Below are 14,846 nucleotides of genomic sequence, written 5' to 3' on the forward strand. Positions count from 1 at the left end.
CACCAGCGATATCGCTGTGTGAGACATGAATCAGCGACCGCCCCCCCCCCCCCCCCCCCCCGCTGGGTATCACTGATAGTGTTCTAATGTCCTGGGCCAATTTTTGATCACTGGTCTCCCGCTGGCCAGAGCACATCGCTGTGTGTGGCAGCGGGAGACCAACGATCAGCGAGCTCCCAGCGCTGTAAGCAGACGCTGGGAGCTGGAATCCAAGGTAAATATCGGGTAACTAAGCGCGCGCGTCGCTTAGTACCCGCTGTGTACCTTGGATACCTGCGTGCTCGCGCTGGGAGCTGGTATCCAAGGTACACAGCGGGTAAATAAGTGACGCGCGCGCTTAGTTACCCGATATTTACCTTGGATACCAGCGTCCTCGCTGGTGCTGATTGCTGGTGAGATCTGCCTGTTTGACAGCTCAAGAGCGATTGTGTAGCGAGGCACCAGCGATCCTGACAAGGTTGTCGGGATTGCTGGTGCATCGTTTAGTATGACGGGACCCTAAGGGTGTGTTTTAAGGTGGTCGACCTGCAGCAATTAAATGGCTACCGATCACATACGTGTAGCTAAATAGTGGTCTGATTAGTGTAAGCCTTCCAACTGCACCACCATGTGCACAGAACGAGCGATAAAAGAATATCATTGTTCTTAGCAGCACATGTACTGTTTGCACTGCACAATGTGCTGTCGGAACGATTGTTTTTAAGCAAGCTTTATCTTTTCACCCAAGGAGCCAGCATTTTTCTCACCAGACGATAAGCAGCCTGTTTAACCCCTTAACGACCAGGTGTATTTTTGGTTTTGCATTTTTTTGCTCCCCTTCTTCCCAGAGCCACAACTTTCTTATTTTTCCGTCATTATGACCGTGTCGGGGCTTTTTTTTTTTTGCGGGACGAATTACTTTTTTTATTAGGCTTTTTTTTTTTAACTAGGGTCACTAAATGCTAAAACTGACCTGCCATTATGATTATCCAGGTCATTACGAGTTCATAGACACCAAACATGTCTAGGTTCCTTTTTTATCTAAGTGGCGAAAAAAAATGCCAAAGTTTGTAAAAAAAAAAAAAAAACTGAAAAAATGTTTTTCCGACACCCGTAGCGTCTCCATTTTTTCAGGATCTGTGGTTGGGTGAGGGCTTATTTTTTGCTTGCCCATCTGACGATTTATTAATACTATTTTGATGTAGATACGATCTTTTGATCGCCCGTGATTGCATTGTATTGCAATGTTGTAGTGACCAAAAAAATGTAATTCTGGCGTTCGTTTTTTTTTCTCACTACGCTGTTTACCAATTGGATTAATTCTTTTTATATATTGATAGATCGGGCGATACTTAACGCGGCAATGCCAAATATGTGTATATTTGGTTTTTTAGTTTATTTTGAATGGGGCGAAGGGGGGTGATTTGAACTTCTTTTTTTTTTTTTTTTTTTGTGTTAATATTTTTAACCATTTTTTAATTACTTTTTATTTGCTTCAATAGTCTCCATGGGAGACTTGAAGCTGCAGCTGTCTGATCTGCTGACCCCAGGTTGTCATGCCAACCCATCGATGACCCGCGGTCATGTGACACGGTCACCGATGGGAGAAGGTAATGACGCGCTTTATCCTCGTGCATGATAAATGCCGCTGCCAGTTTTGACAGCGGCATTTAACATGTTAACAGCCGCGGGTGAATCGTGATTCCACCCGTGGCTGTTCCGGGCATATGTCGGCTTATCAGATCAGCTGTTATGTGCCGGAAAAGGTGTGGGCTAATTTCTGGAGCCCGCACCAAACAGGGAGGTGTCCAATGACGTCCGTCATTGGATGTTAAGGGGTTAAACTGCATGATTATCATGAAACGAGTTCAATAATCAGCCAATGTGCCATTACCCTTCACTTTGCTGAACAGGACTTTTTTTTTCTATCTTAGATGACTATAGAAATGTATCCAAGTGATCAAGTAGCTGACTTGCGGGCAGAAGTAACCCACTGGTACGAAAACTTGCAGAAAGATCAGATGAACCAACAGCCCCAACTTCAGGAATTTGGGCAGAGTAGTCGTAAAGGAGATTTTCCTGGTAAGCGTTTTTTATACTGGTGCATGAAGTTTTGCTGTAAATGAAAGCCTGCATGTTTTGGATGCCTTAACTGTTTTTTTTTCCCAGTTAGCAAATTACCTTTTTTCCGTTTTCATAATGGGTTAACCAAAAAAACATTTTTAATTAAAAAGTGTAGTGAAATATGTATATATATATGGATGTATGACCAGCAGTAAATAACATCTGTCCTTAGACTGTAGGTCTTCACAAAGGTCACAGCATATGTCATCCTGAGAAGGCAGTCTCCTGTCTCCAATCTCACCAGGGGGTTTACTGAGATCCACAAAGTGGAAACATTTCACACCTCTTAAGTGTCTTTGGTGGAGAGACGCCAATTGCAGCATGACACTATCTTACTATGGGAAAGGTCAAATAAATAGTGTTCAAAGGAAAAAATAATGTATTCATTGGTAAGATAGCTAGGATCCAGTCACAAACCAAGGATTAGAATATTAACATGAGAGGCTGGTCTAGAAATTGGATCTCCATGTCAAATCTATAAATTAGGCCTACACACAAAGAAAACAGTGATAATATAACAGGGAGAAAACTTACAGAAACATCAAACTTTGCAGTCTGGTACGCTGTCCCTGAGGGAGGGGGAAATATGAAATACAGCACATCAGCTGTCCATGCTGCCCTCACATGTGAACCCTTTTTTGCATATTTGTTTGTCACTTTTTATTTCCTTTTTTATATCCTTTTTATTGTAAGCACCTTTTATATTAAAGCTTAAAACTTTAGTCTGAACATTGTTGCTCTAAAGAATCCATAGCCTTAGAGTGTGCGCTCCTGATAATTGGCACGTGGTGGTTCTTTCAGGACTCATCTCCCGTATGTTCGGTGAGTGGTGGCAGTGTGTATGAGCGGGTGTGTGGTCTGTCGGGGTGTGATTTATGCTCCCACTGTAGCATAGAACAGAGATTGAATGCTGGACTGAGTGAGAGGAGATAGATTAACCCTCGCAGGCGCAACCCCAAGTCACGTGCTGAGAAGCGGGTATGTGACAAATTGGTGCCAGCAGTGGGATATACGAATATATCCTCTCTGATAATTCGTGGCAAAAAGGAACTGTATTTACAACAAACTCTGCATAAATCAGTGGTACAGACGATTATAAGAAACCTCGTAATGTATGCAATCAGAGAAATTTGCTTCCTTTCCCACTTATGATATGCTTCTCCCCCTCTTACCTGAGAAGATTGGAATGTGAAGATATGCGTCTTTGATGTCGACAGACGCAAGGTATTCCCCTGTTTCCAACAACGTGATAGCAAAACGGAGAGATTCCATTCTGAAATGATGCACTTTGACAAACTTGTTCAACAGCTTTAGGTCTAGGATGGAGCGCATGGTTCCGTCCTTCTTTGGGACTACGAACAGGTTTGAGTAAAACTCTTTGAACCTTTCCATGTGAGGAACCTGGACGATGACTGAACGATGACTCCATTGTTGCGGAGAGCGTATATTGCCTGATAAAATGGAACTGCATGCCCTGGCTTGAGGAGGAATTGCGGAAGGATTCTATAGCTTTGGCCAGAGAGGCCATGGACTGTGCCAGAGACGTGGCCCACTCGGACGGACTAGGCCTACTAGGGTCGGCATTAGCAGTGGGCTCCTGAGCGCATGAGGTCGTCGCAGGCTGCACAGATTGCATTACGGTGTCTGCGTGATAATGAGGCATACACCACTGTGGGTGTCTTATCAGCCTTCTTAGATGTCAATGATTGAGACATATTGCATGTATTTTGATGCTGCTTAGAGGCTGCTGCAGGGAAGGGGATAAGCGCTGGGTTCAGCTTACCCAGGTCTTGTGACCATGCCCCCAGAGAAGGTAGTCTGCGCTGCGGATGTAAAATCCTGTAGTCACACGTGCAGTAAAGTATGATGGTGTGCCCCAGCCTGTGTGATACACGCGCGGTGCAGGAAGTGGAGAGTCCGAGAGCAAGTCGGCGCTTCTTGTGAGAAACGAGAAGCGCCAGCTGAAGGGGGCGGAGTCAGGGCCAGGGGGCAGGATGTGGCCGAAGTGTTGCTCGCTCAGAGTGAGAGGCTCTTAAAAAGTGGGCAGAGCTGCCGGGTGGGTGGAGCTTGGCTTATCCCGATCAGAAGCCGGTGTCATGGCAGCATGGTGGCGCTGGAGTGCAGTAGCCTGAGGAGCCGCCCGGGGGCACGTAACCTCCTGGGGACCTGGACATCTGACAGGACCATCAGAAGGAGCCCCCCCCCCCCTGCCGACTGCAGGTGCTGCGCTGCTGAGAGGGGTTAAAGCAGAGCCGGGTGCTCAGTGTGGAGGGCCCAGCTGGGGATTGTGGCCACAAGATCCTCCTCAATCCACCTTCCCTTTGATAGGGAGGTGGAGTGTACTCGTTTGCCTCCTGACATCTGCCACTTTCAGTCAATGGTGGTGCAGGGGGCCGCACGGACGCTGATGGAAGCCTCTGCATGTTACCTGAGGTAATTCTTCGGTGGGGCAGGCAGGGCAATTGTCCAGCTGAAGTCCTGGCTCCAGAAGGGGATACGTGGGGGCGACACCCCATGTTCCTGTCTGTTGTCGGTGTCGTGAGAGCGGACCCATTAAAGAGATCCCTCGCCCCTAAGGAGAGCCCAGGCTGGTTTTGAGGTTGCAGGAGGGGTATGGTGAGACGACACTCCGCGTTCCCACCTGTTGATGATTTTGGGGGATCGGGACCTGGAAAGGCCCCGTCGCCCTTTTGAAGATTTGGGTAAAAAGTAAAATAAAATTAAAATCGGGGTCTTATTTTACATGAAAGGAGACTTCACCAGTGTGACACATAATGACTCTCTCTGGTAACACCTACTTTCACATTAAAAAAAAAAAAACCTCTGGATGCAGATTCTTAAGAACTCATTTACATATTAAGAAAAATATAAAAGTTCAAATAACCCCCATTCAAAATAAAACTAAAAAATAAATACTAATTTGGTATCACTGCATTCAGAATCGCCTGATCTATCAAGATATAAAAATAATCCGATCTGAAATCGGCGTTGCAAAAAGGTCAAAATGCCAGAATTACTGTTTTGGTTTTTTTTGGTTGTCGCAACATTGCATTAAAATGTAATAGGGGATCAAAAGATCGTGTACTCACCAAAATGGTGACATTAAAAACATCAGCTCAGCATGCAAAAAATAAGCTCACTCAGCCCCATATCACGAAAAATAGACGATACAGGTATCAGGAAAATGGCGCAATTTTTTTAAAATAAACTTTGGATTTTATTTTCGCCACTTAAAACACATACGGTACATGTTTGGTGTCTACAAACTCGTAATGACACAGAGAATCATAATGGCAGCAGAGTTTTAGCATTTGGTGAACATGGTAAAAAAAAAAAATAATCCAAAAACCAGTTGTGGAATTGCACTTTTTTTTGCAATTTCACCGCATTCGGATTTTTTTTCCGTTTGCCAGTACACAATATGGTAAAACCAATGGTGTCGTTTAAAAGTACAACTTGTCCCGCAGAAAAAGAGCCCTCACACAGCATTATTGACAAAAAAATAGATATGGCAATGGGAAGATGGGGAGCAAAAATCGTAAACTCAGAAACGAAATTGGGCTGCGGTGTGAGTAGGGGTTAAACTTTATTGGTGACAAATGTCAATTCTTCATGACTATTTATATAGATAGCTTTGATAAAGGCCAAATGGGATGAAACGATAAAGTATTTCTGCTATATACTGGTCGGTTTAATAAACTAAAGTTCATAACAACTAAAGCTATGTTCACACGTTGCATTTTTGGTGCATTATTTTTTAAGGCAAAATCTGCTCTTTTGGCAATACATATGCTGCTTATAAAAAGCAGGTTTCTCGTTCGCCTTATTGGGGGACACAGAGACCATGGGTGTATGCTGCTGACACTATGCACAAAAAAAGGTTAGCTCCTCCTCCGCAGTGTACACCCCACCGACCGGCAGGAAATTCCTCAGTTTAGCTTAGTGTCAGTAGGAGGTGGACACGGGTCTTTCATTAGACCCATATCTACCTCAGTGTGCGTCGTTTTCTTTTCAGGTTTTGCAGTTCGAGCTCCCCTACCTGTTTCCTCCCCTGCCTCTTCTTCCCAAGCTGTTGAAGATCAAAGCAGAAGGAATTCCAGTCATTCTCATCGCCCCGAATTGGCCCAGAAGGTCTTGGTTCGCGGACATTGTCAACCTTCTCGCGGACGCCCCCTGGAAGCTTCCAGACAGGGCAGATCTGCTGTCTCAAGGCCCGATTTGCCACCCCAATTCTCGGCCGCTCAATTTAACGGCGTGGCTGTTGAGACCGAGGTTTTGAAACGAGCAGGATTCTCCAGTTGAGTAATTCATACAATGATCCGAGCCAGGAAGCCATCATCTTCCAAAATTTACTACCGTACTTGGAAGGCCTATTTCACTTGGTGTGAGGCCAATAACATCGCGCCCATGTGCTTTTCGCTCCCTTCCGTTCTGGCGTTTTTTCAGGCAGGGCTGGATGCGGGGCTTGCTCTCAGTTCCTTGAAGGGTCAAGTTTCGGTGCTGTCCATTTTATTTCAGAAGACGTTGGCATCCCGCCCTCATGTCAAAACCTTTCTTCAGGGCGTGGCTCATACGGCTCCTCCGTATCGAGCGCCCGTGGATCCATGGGATCTTAATCTGGTTCTTGAGGTTCTGCAAGGTTCTCCTTTTGAACCTCTCAGGGATGTTTCCCTTTCTCTCCTTTCTTGGAAGGTAGCTTTTCTGGTGGCCATCACTTCCATCCGGCGCGTGTCGGAATTGGCGGCTCTTTCTTGCCGCTCTCCTTTCTTGGTACTTCACAGGACAAGGTAGTTCTGCGGCCTCCGCCCTCTTTTCTTCCGAAGGTGGTGTCCTCCTTTCACCTCAATGAGGATATTGTTCTGCCGTCCTTCTGTCCGAGTCCAACTCACCCTCGGGAGCGGTCCCTGAACAAACTGGATCTGGTCAGGGCGATGAGTCTATCTGTCTAGGACGACTTCCTTGTGAAAGACAGACTCTCTTTTCGTCATTCCAGATGGGGCGCGGAAAGGTCACCCGGCTTCCAAAGCTACTATTGCTCGCTGGATCAGATCGGCAATTTTGGAGGCCTACCGGGTTAAGCATCGAGTGGCCCCTCCGGGGATCAGAGCGCACTCTACCTGGGCAGTGGGTGCTTCCTGGGCGGTACGCCACAGAGCCTCCGCGCTGCAGCTTTGCAAAGCTGCAACCTGGTCTTCAGTTCACACGTTTGTGAAATTCTACAAGGTCCACACCTACGCTTCGGCGGATGCCAGCCTAGGTAGAAGGATCCTGCAGGCAGCGGTGGTGAGTTTCCCACCCCAGGGACTGCTTTGGGACGTCCCATGGTCTCTGTGTCCCCAATAAGGCGAACGAGAAAACAGGATTTTTGGGTTGCTTACCGTAAAATGTTTTTCGGCGCCTTCATTGGGGGACACAGCACCCTCCCATGTTCTACAACTCCTGTTCTTACTTTGGTTACAGTTGAGTTGTTTGTTCTGTTTTCAATCTATTCTGTTACTTCTCCTACTGCTTTCTCACTAACTGAGGAATTCCCTGCCAGTCGGTGGGGTGTACACTGCGGAGGAGGAGCTAACCTTTTTTTGTGCATAGTGTCAGCCTCCTAGTGGCAGCAGCATACACCCATGGTCTCTGTGTCCCCCAATGAAGGCTCAGAGAAACAGATTTTACGGTAAGCAACCCAAAAATCCTGTGTTTGCAGCTTTTTCTTTGCTGTTTTTATCAGGTACATTTCTCTTGTGCATGCTAATATTTTATTGCATTAAAAAAAAAAAACCTGATGCAACTTTCTAAGGATTTGTCACCAAAAACGCAGCAAAACCTGATACTTTAGTTTTTGTTGCTTTTTTTTGCAGTTATTCATTGCTTTCTATCTGTGAAAAAATGCTTAGTGACATGCTGCATTTTTCAAATTTGGTCAGGAAAAAACCCAATGTCTGTCTGCATGAGATTTCTGATATCTCATAGCTTTTGCTGGTACTGTAAACTGCAGCTCAAAATTTGCATAAAAACCACATGTGAACACCGCCTTATTGTTGACTCTGTGCCAAAGGTTTTTGTTCTGCATGCCCATATAGACGTCTTGGGAGGATTAATCATACTGACAGATTTCCATTAGGGCTCACTCACACTTGCAATTCAATCGGGTAATTGCAATCCAATGAAAAATCGGATTGCATTCGTACCAATTTAATCCTATGCTTGGAATCTCAGTGGTAGATTTTTTTTCCTACTCCAATCGGATCGCGATCAGACAGGGAAAATAATGCAGCATGCTGCAATTGCATGCCAAATTCAGATCATACTCACCCATACAAGTCTATGGGTTCTTGTGAAATGGACTGCACCGAGTGCAGCCAATGGACGCAGCCAATGGAGGAGATGGAGAAATTAATTTGTGTATTCCAAAGCTGTGCTCTGGTGCGAGAAGATCGGCACGCAGAGCACTGACACTCGGCTCACACTCATGGCAGAGTAGGAGCTGAGTGTCACTACCATGTCGCAACCCATGTCATACGCTAATGTCTCTGGTCGAAGACTGTGAAAACATCCAGCCGTTTGTTTCCAAGGAGATCATGGAAAATGTTTATAGCATTATCAAATCCCATATTTGGCAATATCCAGTATTCAGATGGTACATTAGCCAAACTTTGGTCATTGTTACTTTTTGGACACAGGACAATCGCTGCCAGATTGGTTTCACCGGTGAATTGGGCTCTGTTCACACATGCATCTTGGCATTTATTCATTGCACAAGTCAAGGTACGGTTTTAGATCCATGTCCTCACCTACCCCAATGACTCACAATGGGGATTTGTAAGTCCTATTTTAGATTTTCATTGATTATGGTCTTTGTGTGGAAAAATAAAGTTCTTTTTCCTCCCCCCATGAAATAGGCGGCCTAATGGGTCCAGTTCGCATGATTTCATCAGGCCATGAACTAACAACAGATTATGATGAGAAGACACTTCATGAGCTGGGATTCAAAGATATGCAGGTACTTCCAAGAAAAGGGGAGGATTTCTATTGGTGCCATTTTAATTATTTACAATACACATTTTCTTTAAGCTATGTGTATGTGTGTGTGTGTATATATATATATATATATATATATATATATATATATATATGTGTGTATATATATAATATTCAACAGGAAAAAATGCATACCTCCTGCCTACCTGCCTAAGAACAAGCAACTCCATCTCTCTGCACACGAAAATAACGTAATCATAACTAGGACAGGAGGAGTAATGTTTTTTTCCTAAACTGTATACAGTGTTAGTGTTGTTGTTGTTTATACAGCAGTCAGGAATGCAGTTATTGTAATAAACCATCTCTGCTTTCTCTGGAGAGTCCAGCTATCCGATAGCCGGCTCCACACCCTTAGGCTATGCTCACACGTTGCATTTTCAATGCTTTTTTTCAGCAGGCAAAACCTCCTCTCTTGGCAGTAAGAAACTTGATTAAAAAAAGCAGGTTTTGTTTTATTTTTTTTTGTGCGTATTTGTCTTTTGTGTGCATAAAAAAAAATCTGATTCTACTTCAGGTTTTTGCACTAAAAACACAGGAAAAACTTATACCTGCTTCTTTTTCAGAGTTTCTTGCACTGCCCCTTGCTTTCAGTGGGTAAAAACCGCTGAAGAAATACTGAAAGAGACATGCATTTGGCAAAAAACAAGGTATTGTACAAAATACTGAGGACAAAAAACCAAGCTGTGTGCATAAGATTTCTGAAATCTCAGACTTTGCTGGTACGGTAAAATGCAGCTGAAGATTTGCATAAAAAACACTGAAAAAAGCAACATTTGAACATGGCCTTACAGTATCACGGTTTCATGGCAGCTGCTCTGCAATGATTTTCTAAAAGGACCATGCAGAGTCATATGCTTCACATCCTAATGTTTTTACTGACGATTCTTTGTCTGCAATAGTAAAAGGGGTTGTCCACTACTGGAGAAGCCCTTTAGAAAGGACCGCCATGTGCAGCATTAAAGAATATATACCGGTATTCTACTTATCTCACAGCTGCACCTATTAGGCCGGTGACCCACGAAGCGGAACTAGCAGCGCTGTGGACGCAGCGTATGTTCGTTGCTTCCAAAGCGCTTCCTTCTATTGAACACAGGTATATCTGCTTTTGAAATTGATATGCTGCAGTCTGGAGAGATGTGCCACATGTCTGTCTCCGCAGGTGATCCGCAGGTGTCTGTGGATGCACAGTGGACATGGGATTTCTTGAAATCCCATCCTCTATGCTGTCACAGTTGGCCACTGCTGGTTTGACGCTGCATAAATACGCAGCGCCAAACCCACAGCAGTTACTGATCGTCTGCATATACCCTTAGTGTGGTCTTCCCCTGCAGTCTTGTAACATTATCAGCAATAATGATGTATTCTATTGGGTTGCAGCCTTCATCCTCTCTTGTAGAATGGTGAAACCTGCAGCGATCCACAGTCAGTCATGAGATCGCTGGGGGACAACACTATTTTATTCGGCTCATTGGGGCCTTTCAAAAGGGGTTGTCTGTTAGTGTTAATGTCTGTCGTTGCCGGACAGCTTGTTTACTTTACTCACACATATATAGAGACCTTGTCATCACTGTCCCCATTGGGGCTCATAATCTAAATTCCCTAGCTATATGTCTTTTGAGTGTTGGCGGAAACTGGAGTATCCAGAGGAAACCCACGCAAACGTGGTCAGAAGATACAAGCTCCTTGCTCATGTCATAAAGCAGTAGTGCTAACCACTTCGCCACTGTGCTTGGATTACAACAGTGATCTCAAAACTGAAGCTCTTGTTTCAGACTACTACCCAAAGCATGGCCCAACTACTGTATGCTCTTAGGTGCTTGTAAGAGGTGTAGTCTTCCACTGGCACAGTAACCATTGTTGTCCAGGGAGGAGTAGCTATTACTTGATTTTTTTTTTTTTTGCTAGTCTACAAAGGATCTGGTGGCATTTATGGGCAGGATTTCTCCAGAGCAGATTGTTGCCAGTCCTCGGCACTGTTGTGTGTCTATATGATGTATAGTTACAATTTTCCTAGATGTACTGCAATGTTTTTTTTAATAAGTGTGCTTAAACAACTCTTTAAATGTAGTAATTATCTTGTGCCTTTATCAGATGGTATTTGTGTCTTTGGGGGCGCCACGTCGAGAAAGAAAAGGAGAAAGTGTGCAGCTCCCCGCTTCATGTCTTCCCCCACCACAGAAGGAAAATATTCCCATGCTTCTCCTACTACAAGAGCCTCATCTCACCACCCTATTTGATTTGTTGGAAATGCTAGCCTCTTTCAAGCCTCCTTCTGGGGAGATGGATTTATTGGACCTTGAGGTAAGACGTGTGTGTGTATCTTCTGTAAGAATTTACACGTGTGGGTTTTAACCCCTTTCTGACATCAGACGTACTATCCCGTCCATTGGACCCGGGCCCCTATGCCCATGGACGGGATAGTATGTCTAGCGCGATCAGCGGTGCTCACGTGGTGAGCGCCACTGATTGCGGCCGGGTATCAGCTGATTATCACCGCTGACACCCGGCACAATGTGTCAGGGGCGGCCACGGACCGCCCCCGACACGTTAACCCCTTGCACACCGCGATCAAACACGATCGTGGTGTACCGGGGGTTAAAGGGAAGCATCAGCAGGGAGGGGGCTCCCTCTGTGCTTCCCTGAGCCCCCCACAGCAGCGCAATGTGCAGCGCTGCTGCGGGGGGCTCCATCCCTGCAGGTCCCCGAATCAAAGATGGCGACGGGGGCCTGCAGGGAGCTGGCTTCCTCACTGCCTGCAAAGCGCAGGCACGAGGAAGCCAAGTGCAGTGTCTGTAACAGATGGCTGATCTGTCACAGTGATCTGTGATGTGACAGATCAGCGATGTACCCCCTGGGACAATGTAATAAAGTTTAAAAAAAAAAAGTGTAAAAAAATAATTTTTTAAAAATCGCTAAATAAATAAAAAAAAAAAAAATATTCCCCAATAAATTCATTTTTTGGAAATAAAAAAAGAACAATAAAAGTACACACATTTGGTATCGCCGCGTCTGTAACGACCCGCCCTATAAAACTGTTCCATTAGTTAACCCCTTTAGCGAACCCCTTAAAAAATAAAAAACAAAGCAAAAAATGATTCATTATCATACCGCCGAACAAAAAGTGCAATAACGCGCGATCAAAAAAACGCATAGAAATATCCATGGTACCACTGAAAACGTCATCTCGCTCTGCAAAAAACGAGCCGCCATTCAGCATCAGCAAAAAAATAAGTTATAGCTCGCAGAATAAAGCGATGCAAAAATAATTATTTTTTATATAAAATTGTTTTCATTGCATAAAAGCGCCAAAACATAAAAAAAGACAAGTGAGGTATCGCTGTAACCGTACTGACCTGAAGAATAAAACTGTCTTATCAATTTCACCACACGCGGAACGTTATAAACGCACCCCCCCCCAAAAAGAAATTCATGAATTGCTGGTTTTTGTTCATTTTGCGTCCCAAAAATCAGAATAAAAAGCAATCAAAAGATGTCATGTGCCCGAAAATGATACCAATAAAAACGTCAACTTATCCCGCAAAAAATAAGACCTCACATGACTGTGGGTCAAAATATGAAAAAATTATAGCTCTCAATATGTGGTGATGCAAAAACTATTTTTACAATAAAAAGCGTCTTTTAGCGTGCGACAGCTGCCAAACATAAAAACTGCCATAAATAGTAAATCAAACCCCCCGTTATCACCCCCTTAGTTAGGGAAAAATAATGAAATAAAAAAATGTATTTATTTCCATTTTCCCATTAGGGTTAGGGCTAGAGTTAGGGCTGAGATTAGGGTTAGGGGTGTGTTGGGGTTAGGGTTGGAGTTAGAATTGGGGGTTTCCACTGTTTGGGCCCATCAGGTGCTCTCCAAATGCAACATGGCGTCTGATCTCAATTCCAGCCAATTCGGCGTTGAAAAAGTCAAATGGTGCTCCTTCCCTTCCAAGCTCTGCCATGCGCCCAAACAGTGTTTTACCCCCACATATAGGGTATCAGCCTACTCAGGACAAATTGCAAAACAACTTTTGGGGTGCAATTTCTCCTGTTACCCTTAGGAAAATAAAAAATTGGGGGCAAAAATATCATTACTCTGGCGCCTAATTGAGGGACACAGAACCGTGGGTGTTATGCTGCTGTCCACTAGGAGGCGACACTATGCATAATCTGAAAAAGATTAACTTTGGCCCCTACTCTGCAGTATACACCCCTGGACGGCGTCAGCCTTCTCCAGTTTTTGCTTAGTGTCGCAAGGAGGCACACCTAGGAGTTTTTACTCCGTCTTTTTCTCTTTTTCCTGGATTTTTTTCCAACGGACTACAGATGAAGAAAAGCGGGTCTCCAGCGAGACTCCCGGCACGGCTCCCTCCTCGGTCCCCTATTAGGGGTACCCGGTTGAGGTCAAGGTGGCTATTCCCCATATCGCTCCTTCCGCAGTCCTTCGGGTACTGGTTCGAAGTTGAGAACCCCCCTCCTCAGTTCCTTTTTAGCTCTGGGTTGAGGTTGAGCCGACGACGAAGCCCCCTGACGGTGACGACAGCACCCTCCCTAATCCCCCTCTGGGGGTATTAGGTTGAGACACCGCAGGTAGGGCCTGTACCAGGCACCATTCAGACACTTACAAGCCCAGGGACCCCAGTCCAGCTGCGGGCTCCTGTTTGGAGATGCAGTAAGGCATAGCACTTGTCAGAGACCGGACTCCCTGTGCCCTGTCTCTGCAGCAGCACCAGCTGCACAGCGCCTCAAAGGGACCCTCCACAGGGCCCAGTGCGCGTTCAGACCCCACCGCTAGCCGCCTTTTTCATTCCGGGGGGTCTGGGTTAAATCCAACCCCCCACGGGCAACCGCGCCGTCCTGGAGCCCTGCTGGGCATGAGATCTCAAATTTAGGCCGCGGCTTCGGCCTAGCCGAAACCGCCGTCCTATTCCCGCCCCCCGGATGACGAAAATGACACTGCAGTGTCATAGAAGGGGCGGATCGAGACAGGAAGGGCGCGCTTTTTAATAGCTCTGTGCGCCCTTTTCAGCTCTCCGCCCCCTTCCCCCCTCCACCTCAGAATTCCGGTGGCCATCTTGCTGCACCAAAAGACATAGCTGAAGGCAGCACAGCGGTCTCTGGGGGGCACAGGATTGGGATTTATCGGCGCTGGACCTAGGGGGCGCACCGGTGGGATAAGATCACAGCTGGGTCCTCTGTACTCAGCTGTGAGTTCATATAACCTATAACGCTCCCCTAGTCTTCTCTGCGCAGATACCCCTGTAGGGCCTCTGCTAATCAGCCTCTGGGCATTATGTCGGGCTCAAGAAAGAGGACCAGACAAGACTCTGCTTTTATGCAGCCTGCACAGCCTGCAAGGTTACTCTCCCCAGCGGCAGCACATACCCGCACTGCCGGGACTGTACCCAAAACACTGGATCAGAACCCCAAGAAGTCCCTACCAACGCTTCTGCGGCCGCTACTGCGCCGGAATGGGCTACTCAGATGTCGCAGTCTATGACACAGTCTATAGATAACCTGACCTCCACACTACTGCAGGCTCTGCAGGGTCATATCTCTGCTATGAACGTTACCCAGCAAAGGGACATCCGGTCTCGGAGACATGCAGCTTCCGACAATTTGAGACGTAAGCGGACCCACAGTTCGCGTTCATCTGCGTCTTCTCGTAGCACTTGGTCGTCCCCCTCCAGGGAGAGACACAGTGGCTCCAGGTC

The 14,846-nt window shown here is 45.8% G+C and overlaps 1 protein-coding gene across 1 annotated transcript in view; it reads left to right on the top strand.

Annotated features, from left to right (window-relative positions):
• Positions 1 to 14,846, top strand: part of LOC141079250 (ubiquitin carboxyl-terminal hydrolase 34) — a 157,321-nt gene that overhangs the window by 77,731 nt on the left and 64,744 nt on the right. Inside the window, exons 24-26 of the mRNA XM_073565292.1 lie at positions 1,914 to 2,061; positions 8,997 to 9,097; positions 11,227 to 11,436. Coding sequence (XP_073421393.1) covers positions 1,914 to 2,061; positions 8,997 to 9,097; positions 11,227 to 11,436 — 459 coding nt within the window. The remainder of the gene's footprint in view (positions 1 to 1,913; positions 2,062 to 8,996; positions 9,098 to 11,226; positions 11,437 to 14,846) is intronic.

Source organism: Dendrobates tinctorius, unplaced genomic scaffold (assembly GCF_039654945.1).
Source record: "Dendrobates tinctorius isolate UK_male_01 unplaced genomic scaffold, ASM3965494v1 ptg000638l, whole genome shotgun sequence".
NCBI lineage: Eukaryota > Metazoa > Chordata > Amphibia > Anura > Dendrobatidae > Dendrobates > Dendrobates tinctorius.